Source organism: Caretta caretta, chromosome 9 (genome assembly GCF_965140235.1).
Source record: "Caretta caretta isolate rCarCar2 chromosome 9, rCarCar1.hap1, whole genome shotgun sequence".
NCBI lineage: Eukaryota > Metazoa > Chordata > Testudines > Cheloniidae > Caretta > Caretta caretta.
Window position 1 is genome coordinate 23,686,188 of NC_134214.1, and position 25,742 is coordinate 23,711,929.

Sequence of the window (25,742 nt, forward strand, 5' to 3'; positions counted from 1 at the left end):
GGAGCTGCAGAGGCGGCATCTGTGGACAGGGCAGTGCGCAGAGACGCCTGGCCATGCCTCCGCATAGGAGCCAGCGGGGGGACATGCCGCTGCTTCTGGGAGCTGCTTGAGGTAAGCGTCGCCCAGAGCCTGCACCCCTGACCTCCTCCCGAGCCCCAACCCCCTGCCCCAACCCTAATCTCCCTCCTGCCCTCCAAACCCCTCATTCCTAGCCCCACCTCAGAGCCCGCACCCCCAGCCGGAGTCCTCCCCCCCCGAACCCCAACCCCTTGCCCCAGCCCAGAGCCCCCTCCTACACTCTGAACTCCTAATTTCTTGCCCCACCCCAGAGCCCACACCCCCTGCCGCACCCCAACTTTCATTTTTGTGAGCATTCACAGCCCGCCATACAATTTCCATACCCAGATGTGGTCCTCAGGCCAAAAAGTTTGCCCACCCCTGCTCTAGCAGGTCTAGCTGTCACTAGAGGGGGACAGAGTGTCAAGCAGACATGGGTTACACTTACATTCAACTTGATGGCATTTCTGTGATTGTCTCTATGTAATGCAACAACTTTTGAATGTTGCATCCAATCAATTCCAAACCAGGGAATGTTCTAGGCATCAATGTCCAGAACCCTACTGATTTTGAGGGGAAATCCAAACAGTGAATATGGGGGACACATGAAACCCATGACAGCTCTTTAGTACCGTCACCGCCTCAAGCACCTCTGCAATTGTCTATAGATCAAACTGGTTGATGGCATCAATTAACTCATCTTTGCCTAACTTTCCAACAGAGTTTAACAAGTTGACACCCATAATGACTTATCTCCCAAACAGTAAGCTATACAGGATTTAGGGGGCATGCAAGAAATGTGGGCATGAACACAGCCCCTTCTATGGGGGCAAAATGGGGGACCTTGACGTAGGGAAAGGTGGAATGGCGCCCACTGAACCCCTGCTACTGGGAGGCAATGAGAGATTGCAGAGAGTCCCTACCACTGAGGAAAATGGGGGACCCTACTATGGGTGGAGGAAAGAATGGAGGGCACAACAGATTCTCTGCCCTGGGGGACCCTGGCATGAGCAGGTTGGGGCAATGAGGGGCACACAGTATCCCTGGCATGTGGGAAGTTGGGAAATGGATCACAGAACTCCTGACACGGGGGAAACTGGAGTACCCTGGTATGGGAAGACAGGGTATAGGAGTACACAAAGAGCCCCAGCCACTGGGGAGAGAGAATGGGGGAACCTAGAATGGGAAGAACGTGACACACACAGAACCCCTGGCATGGAAAGAGACTGGAGAATGTTGCAGGGGGTCCTTTTAAAAGAAAAGGATGGAAGACTGCTTTCAGAAGGTGAGGGGATGAAGGGATGCAGGGAGCCCTTGCTGTGTGCAATAAGATCAATCTGCATAAACTACAAAGCATGCAACCCTTAGTTAATAATATGAGCTATTTATAGAATATTACGACTATTTTGGCAAGGCTTCAGGTTAAAAGTTGCACTTGTAGATTAACCGTTAAGTGTGTTATTCAGAGGACATTTGTTTAGGATATGCAAAGGAGGGATAATATTGACCATATTACCTTGAAAGGAGTATTGTGATGCTTAACCAATTAATGTCTACCCATGAGGTAATGATATATACCACCTGTGACGGAGTGGGAAGTATTGACCTGGTGTTACGAAGTGGGAACATTCTTAATGTTTTCTCTGAATACTGTGCCTCAGTTCCCCTATGCATTTCTGAAGTATCTAGGTGGTGGGATAAGGGTGTGTGATTGTTGCAGAGCTCTAGACGGCAGGTGTTGTGCAGGGGTCTGTACAGAGAATGGCCGACACCCGGTCCCCGATGGCCTGGGCCCCTCCCCTGCAAGGTGCCATCTGAAGGTGTTGGAGAACAAAGATCAGGTGGTCTCCTTGCTTGGGAGAGAGACAAAGGCCAAAGGAAGGGCTGGGGGGAGTTTCAGTTTGGAGCTGGCTGGGGAAACAGAGGGAGGCCCAGCACTGGGGTCTGGGCTATTTGCCCCACAAGATGGACCTGACTGAGGGGGTCCTGTTCTCTGTACCTACAAGCTCTGTTTCGGACTGTGTTTCTGTCATCTAATAAGCCTTCTGTTTTACTAGCTAGCTGAGAGTCACAGTGAATTGCAGGAAGTGAGGGGTGCAGGGCCCTGACTCCCCCACACTCCGTAACTCCACCACACAGTAGAAATGCAAACCTTTGTGTAACGCACTTCGAATTTGTCCTGCAGGGACCAACTTAAGAAAACTAATGCTGATGTTGCATCTTCTTAAGTAAGCTACCACTACTGATAATACTTTGGTGAAAACCTTGAAAGTCCAGGAGAATATGAAAGATAGCACCCAGTATTGGTAGTGATCCTGTCCCACGGTAAATCTCAGGTACTTCCTGTGAGGTAGAAATGAGGAAAATGTGGGATTACGCATCCTGAAGTTTGAGAGATGCAAACCAGTCTCCTCACTTTAGGATCGGAGTTACTGATGCTAGGATGAAGTTGTTGAGGTTCCACAAGTCTAAGACGGGTCACCAGCCTCCCTTTCTTTTTTTTCAGCAATAGGAAGTATTGCTGTAGAAACCCTTCTTCCTGCAAGAGAGAAAGAAGCATGAGGACCTCTTAACAGAGTAGATCCTTGTGAGAAGGGTCTCTGAAAAGGGGGCTGGGAGTAGGTACCATAGAAAATTTGATGAAATAACCATATGTTATTGTGTCCCTGGCCCATTGGTTGGTAGTGATAAGAGACCAAATATGCCTAAGTGAGGTAACAAATTTACAATGGGGAGGTCATTGATTTCTGGAGTAGGATTTAGGACATCTCTAGGCTATTCCATCAAAGTAAGTGCATCTGGAACTGGAAAGATTAGAAAGTTTTTGATAAAGCAGTGGTTGTCTTCTCCTGTGGAGATGCTGTCATTTCCTGGGTGGTTCTGGAGACTTTAGTGGTGAGAGTGCAACTGGATAGGTCTCAGTGAGGAATACTACCGTTTCACTTGTTTCCTCCTCTTAGGAGCTGGTGTATAGATCCCAAAGGAACACAAGGTGGCTCATGAGTCCCTTAGACTGTGGATGGCCTTGTCAGTTTTAGACATGAAAATTCGGCTTCTTAAAATGGCAAATCCTCCACCATCATTTGGACTTCACAAGAGGAAACCTAATCCCTGAAGCCACAATGCCTGACGTGACAACCACCATTATAATTGATCTTGTAGTCCTATCCTCTGCATCCAGCACTGCTTGGACACTTGTTCTGGCTGCAAGCTGACCCTAACTAGCAACAGAGTACTCGCAAGTGTCTTTGGGGAGGCTGCCTGCAAAAGCAAGCAGTCTCTCATATATGCAGAAGTTAGATCTGGCTAATGTAGGATTACTGAGGAACAGGCTTTCCAGCCAAATAAATCTGGTCTCTGGGTCTTTTTCATTTAGTGTGGATCTGAACTGTTTTTCCTTTTCGTTTGTCACAGTGACTACAAAGGAAGTTGGGGTAGACAATATATAAAAAAATTCTGCGTCCTTAGGAGGCACCTGATATTTTTTAATGTGCTCTATAAGATGTAGGTAGTGCCAAAGCAGGTGTCTGTCAGAAGGCTCTGGCTGGATCCATGATGGCCTTGTTAACTGGGAGGGGCCATCTTCCCTACTGAAGAGGCTTGAAGTATGTCTACCAATTTGTGTGTCTGCTCTTGCATCTTCTCAAAAGGGATTTGGAGGGCTTCAGCCATTCTTTTTTACAGATATTTGAAACTTACAGTTGTCCATTTGTGGGGCCATGAGTGGCCCTACAGGTCATCAAGGGATAATGAGGAAAGGGTTATTGGTGCCACTTCTTCATGCTTGCTCTTCTTCCTCTGCTAGGTGTCATGTAGGAACTAGGACAGTCTGTTGGGACCCCTGAATATGCAGTGCTGTGGAGCAAGCAGCCCTCTGGGGATGCAGTTGCTCTGGGGCTGAAGCTACGCTGAGCCAATAAGGGTCCCTGTCAAGGCCACATGAGCATTTGTCCATAACAGCCTGGTGGCAGGGAACCATGAGCCCGGACTCTGTGTGTCCCAATATCTTTCCCTTGAGAAATGTCTGGAGGGTTGTGATGGCAGTTTCGATGAGTAAGTATGTTGCTGGAGTGGATTTTCTTCACCTTCCAACTCTAAAGATGAATCCAAGGAGAATGCATAGCTCAGATCTGATGGGTAGTGACGTAGCTCTCAGAATGTTAGTGACCAATGGTGCCCTGCTACCAGGCAGTCAGTGCCAATGGTAGTGCTGAAGCCAACAATAGGGGAGATTGCGGCTCCAGGTGAATCTGCAGGTCCACTGGTGCCGAGAGGGGGAGAGTGGACAGATACCTGGGAACTGGGTTTTGTCTCAGTGGTACAGCAATTTCCACTACAATGATGGTGCCCTTTCCCAAATGGCTTGGTTCCAGTGATGAAAGAATCAGTGCCAGGGTCCCTGGGGTAGACTGTGCCGGGGTCAGTGCCGTACTCTTTCCTGAGGTTCCTGTTTTCACTACTGGGAGCTCCAACGCCATAAGGTTGGAACCAGCTCAAGACTGAACTTCAGCAGGAATCATTCCGAGCCACAAAGTCTCAGACAACATTCAATACTACAGGGAGATTTTTCCCTTACAGGAAACTCCAGTGGGTGACCTGCTCCTGGACTTCTAGCTCCTGGCTGTGTGTCTGAGCATTATATGATCATTGTAGTCACAATTCGAATCAGGTCTCTCAAAGGCAAAGAGATCACACTCACATTCTTTGGCTTGGATGGTCCCTGTATTGGGGGAGTGTAGTGAGCTTAGTTTAGAAGTGGGTCTCATTGACTTGGTCTTTAGGAAGACCTGAAGACAGATCTTCCTGTTGTTTCTAGCTTGGGAGCTGAAGGACTTTAAAAATCACATACATACTGGGAATGTGTGTGTCACACTGTCTGGAGTAGCTCACAATTGTGAGTGCCAACCTCAGGGCAGGCTATCAAGAAGCAGGGCAGAGACACCAAACTGGTTGTATGTTCTACAACTGGATTCACCAACCGAGTAACAACTCCTAAAGCATTATAACAGTCTTACCATGGAGTCTCAGGCAGGCTGGACTTAGTGACAGATGGTTGCTATACACCAAAGATCACAAAATATTCAGGTTGCTCCCAGTCCCAAGAGACAGGCACGTACCAAAGGTCAATTGTACCTTAAATGACAAACCAAAAACAACACTTGTAGCCACTCCTAGAGTAAACTATCTAAGGATTTATTAACTAAGAAAAAAATGAGCGTTATTTCAAAGGTAAAGCAGGCGAAACATATGTACACAAATGAGTTACAGCCTATGGTCCAAAAGATAACAGAGATGTAGTACTCTGTCAGCTCCGAATGTCTTTTAGGGCTAACCCAGATTGACCCTGGGGATCTCTGCTTCTGCTTCGGCCCTATGAGAATCCAAACAGAAAAAGAGGAAAAAATAGCTGATAAGAAAATTTTATTTCCTTCTTCCAGAATTCAAGCTGTTGGGACGAGGCCTTTTGCACATAGTCTCTTTATGGGCCAAAGGAGGCAATTAACAAAGTCTTTGTATTGTGATGTCCCACCACGGCCCATTTAGTTTTAATAGGTCTTCTTGATGGGCAGGAGATGATCTCTCCTGACTGGGTGCACTGTTTCAGAGCAGGTTTTTTTTTTTTACATTTACAAAGCAAAAACTTAAATATTGCCTTACAGCATATGATAAAGCTATAATAAGTGAGATTAACGCATGCAACAACTCACAAGCATTTCATAAAGTCTGAACACTAAGCATATTGTTACAAGTCCAATAATCATCTCAACAATACTAACAGACAGCGGAAACAGATTGGTTTCCCGCAATGAATTTAGGCCTGGCTGAGGCCTAAAGCCTGGACAACAGCTGACACCTTGTCTGCTAGCATCACAGTGCAATTCTCTTGGACAGAGGCACTTCAAGTGTCTATCTGAAGCTCAGATAACTCCCTCACAAGAGGCAGCTTTTAAACACAGGTAAACTGGATAATACTGTACCGAACAGGCATGTTCTAAAAACAAATGGTCATAAAAAGCAACAGAACTATTAAAACTACTAAAATTACTAATTACATTAACACAAACTATTAGCTAAAGCTGTAAGGAAGGGCTGTGGTCTCTCAGATTCCAACTCAAAGCTGTGAGGTGATGAGAAGAATTGAATGGCAATTGGCACGCCTTGCCTTTGTATGCCCTTGCAGCAGAGCATGAGAACTGAAGAGAGCATGCCCATTCTACAGGTACTGCTGGCCAAAAAGACACTGATCTCTAGCCCGAGGCGCATGTGCACCATCAGTGGAATGCACACATGGACAATCACTCAAAGACAAAGCCTTGGACATGAAGAACCTCTTTTAGTGAGCAAGGAAATATTTGCCCCAGAAACTGGGGTTATACCAACCCACTAAATTATTTTTGGAAGTACTGGAGGCTCTGTACTTTCCAAAAACATTCATGAGAAAGTAACAGAAGCAACTCAAGTTTAATGGTCCTTAAGAATGGCACCATTATCATCAGTACAATATCCCACCCAGTACTAAATAAAAGTGCAGTAGATATTAACAAAGCCATAAGGAACAGTAACTGTGATTTCAGTGCTCATCAGTAATGATATCAATATCACCAGTACATTATGTGCTAGGATGTTTCTCAGAAGAATGGATTAAAGAAAAACAATAGGAGCAACATCAGCACCCTAAACCAGAAAAATATTTAAACCATTTAAGCACATACAATTTTCTTAAATTTGGATAGGTAGGGAATACTGATCACCTTCCAAAAGGCTTCTCAAATCACATAATTATGAGAAACGAAATGAGGTAGTATTTAAATATATACTCAGCGTATACCATTTTATTTCTTGAAATTTTTCTTATTATTCAAGACTTTGCTTCAGTATCTTAGGGCACATCTAAACAAATCACAACAGAGGCATCACTGCAGCTGTGACACTGTAGCGCTTCAGTGCGGACCCTACCTATGCCGCTGGGAGGCCTTCTCCTATCAGCGTAGGTAAGCCACCTCCTTGAGAGACGGCAACGAGGCTGATGAGAGAACTCTCCTGTTGACCTAGTGATGTCTACACAGGGGTTAGGTCAGTATAACTATGTCGCTCAGGGGAATAGATTTTTCACACCCCTGAGCAACATAGTTATACTGAGCTAATTTCCTAGTGCAGACCAGGCCTTCATCTCAACTGGCCTTCCAACAACATTTAAAAATAGCCTGTGTGACAGGGTCAGGCCAGATGGCTACAGGAGAGTGACAGAAGGCAGATATATTAGCCCCAGGTTAAGTAAGTCCCTTTTCCCTGGGTAAGGTAACAGAGAAGGTTCCAGAACAATCAGGAACCTTCTGGAGACAATTAAGACAGACAAGCTAATTAGAACACCTGCAGCCAATCAAGAAACTGCTAGAATCAATTAAGGAAGGCTAATCAGGGCACCTGGGTTTAAAAAAGGAGCTCACTTCAGTTTGTGGTGCGCATGTAAGGAGCTGGGAGCAAGAGGCGCTAGGAGCTGAGACTGAGAACGCGGACTGTTGGAGGACTGAGGTGTACAAGTATTATCAGACACCAGGAGGAAGGTCCTATGGGGAGGATAAAGAAGGTGTTGGGAGGAGGCCATGGGGAAGTAGCCCAGGGAGTTGTAGCTGTCGCACAGCTGTTCCAGAAGGCACTCTAGACAGCTGCATTCCACAGGGCCCTGGGCTGGAACCCGGAGTAGAGGGCGGGCCTGGGTTCCCCCCAAACCTCCCAACTCCTGATCAGACACAGGAGGAGTTGACCTGGACTGTGGGTTCACGAAAACAGCCAAACTGAGGGCTGCCGTGAAGCTCCAAGGTGAGCAAATCTGCCAATAAGCACAAGACCCACCAAGGTAGAGGTGGAACTTTGTCACACCTGCTAAAACAAAACAATTAAAATGAAACCGCTATAATATACCTCCACTCTCAAAGAGTAAGTTAGTGAACTAATATACTCAGTTTGCAAAGAGACCAATTTTTCAGATTAAATATTGTTGTTACTATGTAACAAAAAGGCCACATTTTAAAATTTGAAACCAGTCTTTACTTATACCCTAGTATTCCTTCCACAAAGCTTGCTTAAAAAAACAAAACCAAACCCCACACATTTACTTTGATGGGGGCTGAGGGGAAAACAAACTAGATTTTTTGCTTCCTTTATCTAAAACTCTAGTAGGACCTTTAGAGCCCTTTTGAGTAAATGTAGAACAGATCTAACTATCAACCAACCTATTTACCCAAGGTATCTGTTTAGAGACATTGTGCGCCATTTGATATTTACATAATCTTTTCTTTTCTAAGGGGCTCAACACAGCCAGAGATGCTCTGGGTGGGGGAGAGAACCCAAGTGGCAGTAACTGGAGGCAATATGTCTGAGAAAGGCAGAGGCAGGCATAATGGCCTCCAGGAGTATTTTGGGGAGTGGTTTGAAGAGAGCAGATTAAAGGTACACTTGTCACTCAAAGGTACACTTTTTGTATCTGTTTAAAAAGTGCGGCATACACTCTACCCAGTGCCAGCCTCCAGATGCTAACAGCTTCATGGGGAGAGGTCTTGGACTTTACCCTTAACCCATTCATTTATGCCACCTCTAGAGGTAACTACTTGGTCTTTACTCCTTATGCTCAAGGAAGCACTGTCTGCAGTATTATGGTAGCCTGCTGGGTGACTTGTTGAAGAAAGCAGTCACAAAGCCTTCTCTCCTGCAGTGTACTCATGAAGCAGCAGCTACAATTAGGCCTTAAATATGTATTATTTACAGAATACGGTAAAATATTCTAGCATATGACATGATTACAAAATTAAGATTACAGAATATTCTGAGTAAAAATCTTCATGAACATTTATTCAACGGAATTTGTTATGCATGCACAATGGTCCCTTTTTGAAGTAGAATATCTTGGCCTTAGTTTGAAATGCTGAAAGTGATTAAACAATAACATGAATTAACCGCTTGCTAAACCAAATCTGTTTGATGTGTCATACTGGTAAACTTCTTTAAATTCATTGGTATAAATCAAATGATCAAACAGATTTTTTTCCCTCTCCAAGAGGGGGCCCCTCCTTTTCTTTTTTTTAAAAAAACAAAAAACCCCTCTACTTTCACGCTCAAAAATCAGGTTTATAATGGCAGGGCTGAATATTATTTAAATTTCAGCACTGGAAGCAACAAAATATTGTTTGATTTAACTAACAGCATTCTGTTCCATAATTATTAAATATTCTATCTTAAACTTCATGCTTTTCTCAAAATTCATATATTTTGTTGTGCAAGCATTGCTAAAATATTGACAAAATAGACTTCATTTTATAGGGAGGTAATTCCTAATTTCTGCAACGTAAACTGAATCTCAGATTTAAAAACGTACATTGATTTATGCATTTTTAAATGACATTGCAAACTGAAAGCTCAGTATAATATTTACTAATATAAATATTAATCAGTGTTTGATTTACAAAGTGTAACTATATTGTTATGGTAATGCAACTGTCCAATGGCACAAATTAGTAGGAGGGGAAAATTAGACATGTCAAAATCAGAACATGTAAACTATTAAAATAAAATTTCCCAAAATAAATGCGAGCATTAAATATATTTAGTTTGCTTACAACAAAGCAAAGAGTGTTTCATACTTCTTCAGTATAACTCCACTGAATCATGTTAAAGGTATACTTCTTTTCGATCAAACATTTACCCTTCGCCACTGGTGAAAGGCAACAATATCTCTTTACAACGTCTTGTCTTTTTCAATAAATTTTGCATGAAAACATGTTACCCAAGCACAAAGTTGCCTGCTGTCACATTGGAAGTATGATAAATGTTTAATGAAAACAACACCACACAGCTTGGTGTCAGACAACAGCTATCACACAGTCCTGCTTTGATCTAAACAGACACTTAAAAGGAGTTCTGAGCATGCTTTGCACCACAGAACTCTATAACCTATATGCAAATGAGAGAAAATTAGCATAAATTACTTCCTGCTGGATAACGTAGTAAGAAGTAAAGAAAAATGACAAGTTACAAGAGTGTATGACTGCTGTCAAACTCTGAAAAGTCCAACATTTCCAATTTACTTCTAAAGTCTTCTGTCAAGCACTGTAAAGCTTATCAGTAGGCATTTATTACATAAGTAGTCAACAGCAACCATTGGATCACTGCCAGGATTGAACATGGAAAAAGAAACTGTGTAAATGTTTTGGCTAATTACAACTGAAAAATGTTAGCCAAATATATAAACTCTTGACCAATTCTTGAGAAATTATTGAAAGGATGACTAAAACCAAAAGTGAATGGAAATATTTCAAAAGCAAACTTTTAAACTCATATGATCTTTCAAAGTGCCACCAAAGAGGAAATGTACTGATACTTTCATATCAATATAGTTTAATATAGTTTTTCCTTTAAATGGTGTTTTATGTTTAACTGATACCACAGTATTGCTATACTTTTTTAGACTCCTACTTTAAGTAGTGTATTTCTCTAAAAATTCTAAACATTTGATTTTTTTTAAAAAGGCTGTCATGATTGCAGTATTAAAAATATAATATAAATATAAAAGTGGATTAAGCTAAACTGCACAAAGGCATTCTTAATGCAGAATACGTCTGTCCATACAGGAATTAAGTGCAGAACAGCTATTGTGCTCTAAATTCACAATCTAGCATATTTTCCATTGATGTCCTCATTTAGACAAACCTTACGATTCACATTTCTTCTAGCAGATTGGGGAGGTTTTGATCCAAAAAGATATGATTTTACTTCTAGAGGGACCGCTGCTAATTTTTCCACATATATTCAAATACAATAGGACAAAACTGAGAAATAGCCTGAGTTAACTACTGCAGTCCCGTTCTTGATGAGCCACTAGAAAGGACACAGCCTGCCTCACCATTCTAATTTCTAGAACTTTCACGCACAAAACAGGCTTTCTGAAAAATAATGTCGCTGTATCATATTTATTCAAGGTGATTTTTCAAGTCATGGTATCTATTATGGTCAATATCAACCACTTTTTACACCAAAGAGGTTTGGTCTGTAGAGCTTGAGTTTAACATTCAGCTTGCGGATGCGGAACCCATCACTACCACAGGAAAGATGGGAAGCGGGGAATCCAAATTTAAGGCTAGATAACCTTTGAAAACCAACAGTTTGACTCTTACAAAAATAAACACACAAAACAAAAATCTTGCACTAGAATAGAACCTCATTGCTACAAACTAGTGTCTGGAAGTCCACTGCAAATTACAAATTTTAGGAAAGTTAACAAAAAAGATAATACAATACAAACTGTACTTAGTTCCTTATTTTGTACATTATAGTTTTATTTATAACACTTCATAAAGTATTAGTAAAAATACTGTAGTAAGTTCTGTAAAAATAATAGAGGCTTAGTAACAGATCTCACTAGAGAACTTTTATTAAATCTCATGAGAAGTGGGGAGACAGCCATTTGTATTCTAATAATAAGGTATGAGGGTTGGTCAGGTTCTAGTACACAGTTTATCAAAATAATGGACCAAAACACTACTGCAGCCGTGGACCATAACTACAGGACACTATTTTTTTTTTTTTTTATAAACTAGAGAATATGGTGTGAAAGCTGGTCTGAGACTAGATCAAGAGAAAAGGCCACAAGGTCAAGCAGATATGGATTTACTTTGGAAATGACTGCAATGAAGTTACTCAGAAATGGTCATGCCATTTATTGATTTTTTGATAGTATTCCTGACAAAAAAAAATCTCTAGGAAAGAAGACAGAACACGGCTCAAGCAATTATTTTAAGACAGAGGAATGGTAATAAATGAAAAACTGTTGATGTCTCAGGTTACTTTTAACTAGAAGGAAAATGATTAGCCAGTCATCCAAACATTGCAACGATAGCCTCTTCTGGCATGCGTGTGCTGCCATCATCACTTTGGCAAAAGTTTCTCACCTAACACTAATCAATTTCTGTCAATTCTGGGGATGGTTAACCTTTTTGTCTATTCATATACTATTATTAACATTACAGTACATTGTAGCCATGTCGTCTTTTGGAATTTGCATTGCTCTACATTTTATGTGAGCTAGGAATAATTTCAAGGCACGATAAGCCACTCCTAATTCAAGAATATTTGTCTTATATTGTTTCCACCAACCAGTCACACAGATAAAAATAAATGTGCATTTCTACGTGTACAGCTACCAATACCAGATCTCCCACAAACTTGATCGGACTAGAGAAAAGAACTTTATTCCGAGACATCACCTCATATACTCCCAGGTGGGAAGGAGTCAAGGTAATGCTTCTCCAGAACAACTGGCGAGAAAGCATGAGTGCCCTTCAAAAGTGTTGTCTTCCTTCAGAAACTGCAGGTGTTGCTATAACAGCAGATGAAATTGTTACCTCCTTAGATAACCCCCTCCTTGGGTTCCTTGGTTCAAAAGGTCCAAGCCTTCCAAGAGTAAATCCTCAGCTCAGATACCTCAACTAGAACTGCCTGCATAGGACGACTAAAGTAGTGCTGGCCCTTGTTTCAAGTTTGGAGGGATTGTACAATACTCTCAAGTAATGACAGCAGATACTTTGGACTTCTTGATCAAAGTCTTTGTTTCCATTTTAAAATCTTCAGTGAGGGTGGTGAGATGGGGGGGGGGGGGAGTTGGTGGTGCAGTTTTAGGCTTCACCTACAAAATAAGTTGCACCCACTTTACACACCACTAAAAATAGATTGTGCAGATGTTCCAAATATGACCTGGGTTCCTTGGGTTTGGCTCTTGTTCACTGAGGACCAAATATACCCATGGCCTTCAATGGGGTCCTCATGCTTAGCTTCCCCTCAGTAAGGCTTGTCTGCCCCACCAGATCCTGTAGAGCTTGGATCCCCTTTTTGGGAGCTCAGATGCCTCGACTCTGCAAGGCTTTTCGGGTTTGTCTCCCCCTTAACTCTGGGTGGAGAAAGTGGTGGCATTCTTGCAAGCCTATTCACTCATGGCGCCAAAATGAACTCTAATTCATAGTAGACTGAGCAGATCATCTTAATAGGACCCTACCTCTCCTTCCTTGTATTCTTTGATGAACTGTAAAATAGTTAATACTTTAAAAAGTCATCACTGAGTATTCAAGTTAATAGTACTCATTGAGATGAATGGGGAAGTTCACATCTGCAAGACACAGCTTCAGATTCTGCAAAGGGGTAGACCTCACAGTATTGTGTCACATAGTTCACATTTCAAGTCTTCAAATTGCGAATTTGAAGACTGCACTTGTGAAAAATCTTCTGACCAATACACCAAACAGGAATCAAAATGTTAGACTTAGAAAAGTACTGATACCAAAGACTCTCACAGTTTCTGATACCAAAGACTCTCACAGTTGCACTGCTATCCCTCATAAACTAAAATTATCCACAAACCACAATTGTTGCTTAAACTTTTCCAAAATTTCTATTTTTCTACTGATCAGACAATTCGTTTCTTAAAAACCCAGATAAAGATCTGGGTTGAAATCCATTGTTCCACTGACATTGATGGAGCAATGACAATTTTCACCAGCTGAGGATGTGCCCCATGTACTTCATAATTCCAGCTTAAAACAAAATAAAAAAAAAGTTTTCATTAGAAGCTTTTACACCATCTTCAAGTGATACAGTTTTTAGACCAATTATGAACTCAGTTACACCAATATAAATTTACACTAACTTCACTGCCTTCGTTGGAGTTTATTCCAAATTTACACTGGTATAAACTGAAAGCTATGCCTGGTCCTTGGTCTTCAAGTATAATACACAAGACTTCTGTTTCAGCTATGGAGGTCACAGGGCTGCTGGCCCACTGTAAGAGCTCCTAGAGGCATACCTACACTGACTTCACTTTTGGTCCTTGTGTAGACAATATAATATATTATTATATATAATTATGTTATATATAATAATCGGCTTTGGCGTGTGGGATCTGCAACTTACATTGGAATCCTTCTGTGCACCTCCCATCAGGTCCCTTCCACTCTTCCCTCGAATCAATAGAAGGTTTTTTTTATTTATTAAAAAAAATTGAAAATTCTAAATAAGCTGAAACAAACACCACCACCACCACCATTATTTATAGCAGAGTATGCCAGCAAAAAGGAAAATAGATAACATCTTCCAGCAACTGATGCCAAAGAACAGATATACCTAAGATAAAACTCCTAATGCCATTACCCACTCATAACAGATATTACCTAACAAACAGCAACAAAGTCATAGAAGGTCTGTTACCACCATCTTATGATGGACAACACTGACAAGCATCTGCAAAACCACCAATAGACAAAAACTTCTGTATTAGTGCTCACCACAGAAACCTCTGACAAGAGAGGACAAAACTGTAATGGAGTTTCAATACTGCTATAAGGAAAACAAATAGGAATGCCAGAGGACAAAGCACTGCTATTGTCTCATAAGACAATGTTAAAGGCAAAAAGCCATCTCCTCTCTCCTACTGGAAGTTCAATCTATCAGCATGGGATGATGAGTTGAAAGCCTTGGCCAACAAATCCCTTTGTTTTTCATACTCACCACCACTACCAAAAAAAAACAAAAAAACCCACCCAGCACAGAAAAAGAAAAGATGAAAATATGGAAGGCCTCAAGAAGATCCATCATCCAATAACAAAGCTATTGAATATCTCATTTTCCTGGAGCACACTGGGATCAGAGGGACATAAAACATTTTATTTTTAGACGTATGCATTTTTAGCTCTGCTTTTATGTATGCTCTTAAGGATCAGAATCAGAAATTTTACTAAATTCTCTACTCACAAGGTCCATAACAGTCCATGGATAAATAATCATTCAGCTAAAATCTTTTTCCAAGGAGTAGCCGTCTTATATTAAACTATTTCTTAAGCTACTATACTTCTCAATTAGATTTAACTCATGAAACAGATGGAGTAATTTTCTACAGATCTCCTCATTAAACAGCCATTGTGTCATGCAAATAGCTTTGTAGTATATCCTTTCCTTGTTCATTTAAGTATGCTGGTTTGCAAAGCCATTACTAAACAATATTAACATGTTGCTGATAGCAATCTAAGTCTTCAAAATGACAAATAGCTGGAAAAGGCAAACGCTTCTCAGATCCATATTCCCTGTATAGATATTCTTTGATCACTGTTTGATTAAACTGACAAACCTATCCTTCTTAAAAAGGTATATGAAGGATGAATTACAAGAGCATCTTGGGTAAATTTCATTTTGTAGTCTATTGATACTTTTAAGTATTGTTACACGGTATGAAATCTGTGTTACGAAGACCACCAGACAGTACATGATCTCTGAGAAAAATGGACAAATGTCACGAACTGTTTCTATTCATTAGCATACATAGTATAAAATATTACAATGATCAGGAAAAAGAAGTCACAAAGATGATAATTTCTTTTCAGATTAGCATAACTATGTGGTTTAACACGTAAGTCAAAATGTAGAGGAAGACGGGTTGATAAAGTATTTGCTTCCAGAAAATTTTAGGCACTTGGGACTACTTCCTCCAAAGTCACCTTATATTTGATCCTTAATATAGTCTATAAAGTTAGGAGGTATTTTAATAAAACCACATTAATACAGTCCAAAGTGCTTTATAATGTGCTTGCTACAAGGAGTCCAGGAACCATTACGTGCTCAGTGATGGGTCATGCACAGCTTGAGACACAAGAACCTATTGCAATGAAAGAGAGAATGCTAGCCAGAAGACTAAAGCTAGCCCTCAAGTTTTCCAGAAGCATCATGATATCTTTAACTTGCAGCTGGACAGGAACCAGAAACAGGCAGAAGACATCTCAATTTAATGACTCACTGGAAGGAGAGCAAGCACCTCTAAAACCTTGTCTACATGATGAAAATTACTGATTGCTAACAATGGAGGTCAGCAACAGGAGCAGATAAACTGATGTTGCACTTTAGTTAACTACAAGTGTAGCCAAGGACAGAGTATTTCAGCAATCTAAGTACATCAGTGCAAAGAAAAAATATATATGAATAGCTAACCCAGTATTTTACACAGTCAATAGATACTTCACACATGTTTTGAGCATAATCACAAAGCACCTTGAGTAAATTTCTGGCATGTTCAAAACCCTAGAAGTAAGGAGGAAATTGTGAAATACATATATGAATATGAGAGGAGATCATGTGCACAACCAAAGATGCTACATTCCAAATTTCCATTTAACCTTTCAGGAAAAGTCTAGAACCAATAGATAACTTATGGAACACATTCAATACATGATCAGTTTCCTTCACCTTGAAGACAGATACAAGAAAAATATGCTCAATACAGCTAGGTAGGTCAGATTAGGGGTTCCATTAAGCTTGTTTAAACAGAGACACAAATTAAAGTTTGGGAGTACAAAGCAGGGACAATAAGAGCAGGTCTACACTATGGGTTTAAGTCGACCTAAGTTATGTAACTCCAGCTACATGAACAACACAGCTGGAATCGACATAGAGTCATAGAATATCAGGGCTGGAAGGGACCTCAGGAGGTCACCTAGTCCAACCCCCTGCTCAAAGCAGGACCAATCCCCAACATACCTTAGGTCGACTTATTGCCCTGTCTACACTGCACTGGGTCGATGGAAGAAATTCTCCCGTTGACTTACTTTACGCTTCTTGTTCCGGTGGAGTACCGGAGTCAACGGGAGAGTGATCGGCGGTTGATTTAGCGGATCTTCGCTAGACGCCACAGCGTCAATCCACCGGTAAGTGGACACAAGCCCTAAGAAACTGCCATCCCTTGAAACCTACAAAATCCTGATTGATAGGTCTTGATTATTTAAAGCAAAAATAAATTTGATTTTGTAAATCGTTTTGGGCATTTCATTGACCCAGCCAGGGGTAGTACTGATAATATAGTTATACCACAAGTCATGGATGAAACTGAGCAGGCAAGTATCTGAAGATATAAAATGTGAGTAAAACAATAATGAAAATTTCCTACAACAGAGAACTGTATTTCCTTCTCTTCATCAGTTTTCCCTCTCTACTTTCCTCCTTAAACTGTCATCATTTTTAAATGTTAGAAAATTATCCTATTGAGTAGCTCGTTTGTTTTACTTGATGAATATATGTGTATGTGTATGCAAAGCTAGCCAAAATGAAGGACTTTTCCAAACAATGGAAAAGTAAATAGTTATTTCATTTATACAAGTAGATTACGGCCAGGCACCAGAATTTTTAAATACTGTGCTTTTAGGAAAGCAAGTCAATCTGTTCAATACTTTTATTTTCTTAAACACACCCAAACTCACACTATAAACATGTTAGTAGTTACGCAAGCGAAATAAAAACTGTAAAATTATAAACACTATCAAATGTATTTACATAAGAGATCAAATGTAAGATCGAGGAGGGGTCACATATCTTCTGCAAGGATACTCAGACACATCTAATATATGCAATAGACTCCAGTGGAATACTTGCATGCATTTCCTTAATCTACTAGTTGCATCCAGCTCTAAAAAAGAATTATACATTTGTTTACATATTTTGGAATGATTACAACCTGTTCTAAAAATTCAGTAATTTCATCCATAATATTTGATATATAGCAGGTTACTTTAACAATAAACTTCAATAATTCATTAATAATCCACATTTAATTCTGCATCCTACCCATATGACCAATCGAAAAAAACTTTGTACATTGGAAGACTGAGCAGGAATGTTCAGGAAGCACTGATATTGATGTAGTTTTAGCCATTCTACTTACCTCTTCTTTCATTAATTTCCAAATCTGTATTCTAATAGCATCCAAATCAAGGGTTCTCAATTTTTTCTATAATCCGGGCCAATCTGACTCAACAAATTGCCTTGGGACAACCTCTCTTGCAATTCACAACCACATAACACAGAAGTAGACAGAAGAAACAAGCTGAACTATCATTGGGGGTGGGGGAAAGGTAATATTTCCTTTTTGAAGGTATCTCACTTACTGATCATGCCTCCTTCACAAAGTTAAATAAAAAGACAATATAGGCAGTTTAGTTATCTAATGTCTGTAAAAGATAAATTTTCATGTCTTTCCCACTAAAACGTCATGCCAAACACAACAGCTTAGGATGATTGGACCATTTGTTATGGCTTCTATTTTATTTAAATAGATGAAACACCATATAAACCATATTACAATATTCTTACCCCTCTAACCCAATGTCATCACACGTCCCCATAACCAAAACTACAACTGAAGCTCAGCAGCCCATATTACTCTAATGGAACTCAAGCTTCAATACTGCCACCCTCATAAATTGGTCTCGCATTGTGTCTGGGCTGGCCCTTGGTGGTCAGAGAGAGAACAACGGGAAGACAACTTCCTTGATCCCTTGCAGTCCAAAAATTTGTCCATAAAGTGGGTGAGGATGAGCTGATGATCCCACACCTTTGCTGTGGGTAGCTGTTATAGAGACTATATAAACTGGCCTCCTCATTCGCCAATAGCACTGATGACCATAACTACTGATGGCCAAAGGACAAGAAGTGTTTGCAATAGTGTCACCCCAGCTTGCTGCCCTGATTGACAGTCCCAGGATTACAAGAACAGACATAGGCAAAAGAGGTAGGGCTTCCAACCCCCAACCCAAGCCCAACTTTCTTATGAACACCTTTGTCCATTTACTCCCAAACTTTCCTTCTGGCAAAGGAATACAAGAAATTTCAGGTTGATAGGTTCAGTTTTGGCAAAATGCTTGTGACAAGAAAATCTGGACTCCCAACACCCAATTCTATCTTTACGTATGTAATTGGAGAGGGATTTAAATAGCTCCTCACCTCAATGGGATAGAATAAATGGGATGTTTGGAAACAGCGTGAACTACACTGCGAGCTAGATTTTTACTCATTTTTATTAGAAAAAAATTACACAATTATATTTGATTGCAGTTTTATTGTCTTGAACAATGTTGACCATTCTCCCCAAAGCTTTGCCACTTAAAATAATTTTCATTGTGGATTTTTCAGGCCAAAAGTTTATAAGTGGAATACCAAAATTTGACTTTTGATATCCTAGTTAGCAAGGAAAAGAGCAATAAGCTTCCATATGAATTACTGCAAAATTGACAAAAGTTATTTTGTTAAAGAATTTTATGCAGATCTAAACCTTAGATTGATGGACTCAGTTGTCCTACTGAAGTTCAAAATTTCATTTAAAGGACCCACTTCCCAGAAATCAATAGTCTGTGTACTGCTCACCTCTTTGCAGTGACAATCTTGTCCTCTTCAGTGCCACCTGAATTATTCTTACACATGCTTGTATAAGCACTTACCAAATCATGCTATGCAGAAATAACCAGGCTGGTTATTATTATATTTTTATATAATAATATATTACAAATATCTGAACTGCAGCCTCAGAATAAACATCAGACAAAAGCAAGTTATTTAATTATTTTCCCAAAACTAACCAAATTTGGGAAGGGAGCAACTCGTCATCTAGACAAAACAATACAATGAGTTCCAGCAGAGTTAATGAGCTAAGTAGCAGCACTTCAAAGTTAGCTCAAGTGTTTGTCTTCTCCCCTTACTTATCAAACGTAATACCTACTTATTGGGAAGTATAAGTGATTACAAACAGAGGGTTATGGTAGATAAGATCTCTGCTCCAACTTTACAGCCCTTTCTTTTATATATTTATTTAAAATAGCAAAATTAACTTCTAATCTACACTGATTTCTCAAGTTCCTGCAGATCTATGGAGAGAAAAGTGAAAGATTACTAAATTAAGGTGTTGACCATATCTTATGAGAGCCACATGGTTCGAGGATTTAAAAAGGAAAAGTACACTTCACTTAGTACAAATGTTGCCTAGCAAGTTGATGGCCACATAAGTAAAAAGTAATACTGATTATGTTTTCATTCACCATAGTAATGAATTTATTTTGATTTGTCATTACACTTACCCACGCTTGGTGGTATACAACTCCTTCTCTTTCCCTCTGCTCCTCTCCTTCTCTTTTATTTTTTCTTTATCTCTGCCTTTACGCCGTTCTCTTTCACGAGATCTGCTATGAGTTCTTCTATGACTAGATCTTTCACTGCTTCGACTATAGGAACGTTGATGAGGTCTTGATCGTGACCTATGCAAAACATACAGTATTCAAACTTAGAAATGATAATTTAATTAACACTGCACATCAAATTTCTCATATACAGTCCAGCTGTTCTGTCCATAATCTTCTCCCAATTAAAATAAAAAAAACATGCCTGACAATGCAAGTGAGAAATTTAAAAGGAATCAATTGTTGACAAAGTATGATTCTGTACTGAAAATGACTGTTAAAACATGAGACCATCTTACTCAACATACCTGCTCCATATTATTAAACAATGCAAGGTCAATACAGTGCTCAAAAATGAGCTGAATTGTATTCCTTCTTGTACATCCAAATGATTTCCTACATTCCAATCAGTTGCACCTGTGCAAACCCACTGATGTTAAAAAGGTTGCACACATGTCACAGAGTTTAATTTGTTAATAAAGGGCAGCCTTTACTACTGGTGATGATGTCCCAGAACAACAAAGCCATTTTTGTGTCTTGTGTCTGAGAGCCCAGGCTGAGCACAGAGGGATGACAGTTATGGGGGATGACAGAATAAATTTTTTAGAGTAGAACTACACTTTAAAGAAAAGCCTGCAAACGTAGGCCCCAGTCTGACCAGTGACTCCACACCAGGGTACTTGTATAGTCTCTTGCAGGTTCAGCGTCTTAGGGCTTGGCTACACTTACATTTTATAGGGCTGTAACTCGCTGGCTCAGGGGTGTGAAAAATCACCCCCCTGCGCGCAGCAAGTTAGAGCACTTTAAAGCGCTAATGTAGACAAGCTCCCAGCGCTCAGAGCTAATCCCCTCGTGGAGGTGGGTTACCAGGAGCACTGGGAAAGTTCTCTCCCAGCGCTCAAGCTTCACACTCACACTTCAAAGCACTGCCGCGGGAGCACTCCTGTGACAGCGCTTTGAAGTTTCCAGTGTAGCCATGCCCTTAGTTGCTAAGTATAATATTCTGTGTTTGCTTTCACCTCTTTGCCACTACACTGGAAGTAACATACCTATTCTTGCCATTGAATCTTTTCAACTTCCACAAGAGATCAGAATCTCAGATTTACACCTCTTCCAAAAGGTGGCATCTCTAGCAGCACAATCACCCCTATTATCAGTCCTGGGTCATTGTATCAGTACTAATTCAAAGGTCACATTACCACCTAATAATCATCAACAGTATACTGAATTGCTGTAAGGATATTGTCTATCTGTTATATCCTCATAAACAGAATTGGATAGCAGGTAGCAGTGTCCCCTCACAATGTAATTGACTGGGGATGAAAGAAAGAAGGCTTGACTTACAGGATAAAAATATTCAGAATCTGCCAACCAAAAGTGGGATCTGATAAAGCCAAGACATCAGGTTTACACATCATTGCCTTTAAGATACTCTCACTCGAGACGGTAATCTTCATCTTAATGAATATCATAGGTAATGCTAAAACTAACTCCTTCACAGAGTCATAGAAATTAAACATGGAAGAGACACAGCACCTAGTTCATGCCCTAGACAGGTGTCTTCCGCAGTACTTTATTCAGTACAGTTTGAATTGACTCACTGGTTTATCTAATGCAAAATGTTACCTGTTTGATTAGGGATTCCTCCACCTTTTGGGGTCCACCACATGAAACAACAGCCAAGGAATCATATGCTCTGGCAATTTCTATTTCTAGAGGGTTCACCTTTTCGGCCCCAACTTAACTGGCGCCTCTGTTAACTTGCACCGACAATTTTATATGTGCAAATAATTGCCATTTAAGTCAGATGTTTAAAGTACCAGTCTTACGGGCATACAGACATCTAAATGGCAAAACGTGGCAAAAGAAAAAAAGCCAATGTTTAAAAATGCAAACTAACATCCTCACACTAAGTTTGTAACAATAACTGAAAAAACAATTTAAATAATTTTGACAATAAAGGTTTTCTTTACAAAAGCTATTGTTTCTTCATTTACTATGCCTCTTGTAACTCATTAAGTTCTGTGATTGTTACCGTTTTAGTTTTACAGTTCCAGTGAAAGAGCCACACACATTGTCTGACTGATACAGCTTGTGCTCCCGACCCCCACACGTGGTGAGGCAAGCACATGACTAATAACAGGATGTTTACAATGAAGACAACAGTAAAAATGTGTCACCTCCATGGAAATCATCTCCTCAGGAAGGTAGTACTACAACACAATTGCCACATGGAATTGTTGAAAGTTCTTTGCAGAAATTCTACTTTTCATCTTGATTACACACGAAGTATGTTGTGGGATAATTTCATTGGATATTTGCACAGTACACAAATGGGGCACTAAATATATAAACTACTGAGAGATACCTACTCAATCACCTATGTGTACTGATTACCACCAGTGCTATAATGCATATATAAATTAAAACACAGCTCCAGAAAAATGGGAGGGTACAAGTGAAAGATCTCCTAACCCACAGAAACAGGAAAGATTGAGCACAAGTAAAGTGAGAGGCTGAGGAAAATAGGAGACAAACTGTGGAGCAAGTCTAACCTTAAAGTTTCATTACATTTTAGAGTATTTGTGATACATGTTCTGAAAATCATATTTGTATTTAGAATAAATATGATGCCTCTAATGGTGGAGAACTTTGGACTACTGAAGAAGTTTGGTTTTCCAGAATTAGCTTTCTCCTTCACAATCCAACAGCAAAACTATCATCATGTATTTATGAATTCACAACAGATGAACCCCAATGTAGCAAGTCTTTTTTTTTTTTTTTACTTGCGCTAGAAGAGGTAGTGGAACAACCAAGAGAGGCAGAGTTGCTATCTGCTTTTCATTCCCTTCTAGAGTTAGGCAGAGGGGGCCACGCAGAGCACTTTGTTTTACAGGTACCAAGATCTCCCATGAATCCTCCATAAAGATCTCAATGACACTGTCATGGAGGTACTCTGCAATCCTCTGCTGACAGTTTCTGGGGAGGGCTGCCTTATTTCTTCAGCCACTATAGGACACTTTCTCACACCACTGAGTGATTACTTCAGAAGGCACCATAGCAGTACATAAGCTAGCAGTATACGGACCCGGGCAGCATCGGGATGCCAGCAGGAGCTCTGCTCTCTCTGCCTCTGTTAACCTCAGGAGTGAAATGTCAGCTACAATCACCACTGCCTGTGGAAAATGGTGCCATTATTCAGTTCCATTGCCCTATACAACTATAATCATGCCAGAAAACTATTCCCTCTTAATTTCCCCAACCACCCTAAGGACCACAGTCACCATGGCTGATCAATGAATCCCAAGCTCATCAATCCCAAGCAGAAATGAGAACGTAGAAGCAATTGGGGAGCAAGGGGAATGAGTTCAGCTTCTTAAGTTTAAATTTCCGTCACAATTACCCTCACGATGGTACAGCTTTTGCCACTGTGGCCTTCAGGGTCTCCCCCTCCACACCTGCAGAACAACTGAGATAGATAAGGAGAAAGAAAAGACTGTATATGACATGTTCCAGAAGATCCTGCAAGCCAGTGCTGCATCAGAGAATGAGTGCAGGCCCTGGAAGATCACCCTTACAGACAGCAAGGAGAAGGACAGAGTGGAGAGAGGAAAGGAACAGGAAAAGGAGAGGGATGAGCAGTAGGAGATGCTTGCACTTCTTAGACAGCAAACAGAGATGCTGCACACTCTGGTAGATCTGCAGGTTCAACAAACCCATCTCATCTCTCTCTGCAGCCCACAAAGAACTCAATATTGGGACCTCCTTAAACCTCCCCTCAACATTCCACGGGGCATCCGGGGTCAGTGCACTACCCCTACCACTCCACCCTGGGGAACATTAAAGACAATCACAACTTCACTGACCTGTGAAAGCCACGGTTGGCGTGTGTTCCTGAAATGGAAATTAGCGTTCTTTCCCCTTCATAAGTTCTATTCCATTAATTTATTACGTTTTAAATGGTTTTTAATGCCTGCTTCACATTACAGAATCAAATTCTATTTATTTGGAACAAACTTTATCTTTATTAGTTCACAACAACTGCTGTCTGGTGGTGAGCAGGTTTAACACCCACTAATTTCCTGTTACTTCACTTTGTCATAGAACCCATAACATCATTCACAGACCATATTAATAGGTGCATTGACAATGTTATATTCCTAAAAACACAGCAGTTACTAAAAGATTCATACCAGGCTGCAAAAAAAAGCAAGGCCAGGTAGAGCACACTACAGCAACACACACTACTCAGGTTCACTATCACAATGATCCTTCAAAGCCCCCCTGAGACGTATAGCTCTGCGTTGAGCTCTTCTGATAGCTCTTGTATCTGGCTGTTTAAATTCAGCCGTCAGGCACTCCACCTCCACCCTGGCAGAAACTTCCCCTTTTGCTTGGGGTGAATACACCGAAGAGTTCTGAAGGAACTCAAATGTGAAATTTCAGGACTACTAACTGTTGTCTGTAACCTATGATTTAAATCAGCTTCTGTACCAAACAACTGGAGGATAGCTAATGTGATGCCAATATTTAAAAAGAGCTCCAGAGGTGACCCCAGTATTTACAGGCCGGTAAGCCTGACTTCAGTACCGGGCAAACTGGTTGAAACTATAGTAAAGAACAAAACTGTTAGAGACATAGATTAACATAATTTGTTGGGGAAGAGTCAACACGGTTTTTGTAAAGGGAAATCATGCCTCACCAATCTACTAGTATTCTTTGAGAGGGTCAACAAGCATGTGGACAAGGGGGATTCAGTGGATATAGTGTATTTAGATTTTCAGAAAGCCGTTGACAAGGCCCCTCACCAAAGGCTCTCAAGCAAAGTAAGTAGTCATGGGATGAGAAGGAAGGTCCTCTCAGGGATTGGTAATTTGTTAAAAGATAGGAAACAAAGGGTAGGAATAAATAGTCAGTTTTCAGAATGGAGAGATGTAAATAGTGGTGTCTCCCAGGGGTCTGTACTGGGCCCAGTCCTATTCAACATATTCATAAATTATCTGGAAAAAGGGGTAAACAGCGAGGTTGCAAAATTTGTAGATGATACAAAACTACTCAAGACAGTTAAGTCTCAGGCAGACTGTGACGAGCTACAAAAGGATCTCTCAAAACTGGGTGACTGGGCAACAAAATGGCAGATGAAATTCAATGTTGATAAATGCAAAGTAATGCACATTGGAAAACATAATCCCAACTATACATATAAAATGATGGGGTCTACATTAGCTGTTACCACTCAAGAAAAAGATCTTGGAGCCATTATGGATAGTACTCTGAAAACATTAACTCAATGTGCAATGGCAGTCAAAAAAGCGAACAGAATGTTGTGAATCAGTAAGAAAGGGATAGATAATAAGACAGAAAATACCATATTGCTGCTATATAAATCTATGATACGACCACATCTTGAATACTGTATGCAGATGTGGTCTCATCTCAAAAAAGATACACTGGACTTGGAAAAGGTCCAGAAAAGAGGACCAAAAATTATTAGGGGCATGGAACGGCTGTCGTATGAGGAGAGATTAATAAGACTGGGACTTTTCAGCTTGGAAAAGAGACAATTAAGGGGGGATAGCATAGAGGTCTATCGAATCATGACTGGTGTGGAGAAAGTAAATAAGGAAGTGTTATTTACTCCTTCACATAATACAAGAACTC

At 40.5% G+C, this 25,742-nt stretch overlaps 1 protein-coding gene across 1 annotated transcript in view; it reads right to left on the reverse strand.

Annotated features, from left to right (window-relative positions):
* Positions 1-25,742, reverse strand: part of RSRC1 (arginine and serine rich coiled-coil 1) — a 369,974-nt gene that overhangs the window by 272,125 nt on the left and 72,107 nt on the right. The window contains exon 4 of the mRNA XM_048864333.2: positions 19,983-20,159. Within this exon, the coding sequence (XP_048720290.1) occupies positions 19,983-20,159 (177 nt within the window). The remainder of the gene's footprint in view (positions 1-19,982; positions 20,160-25,742) is intronic.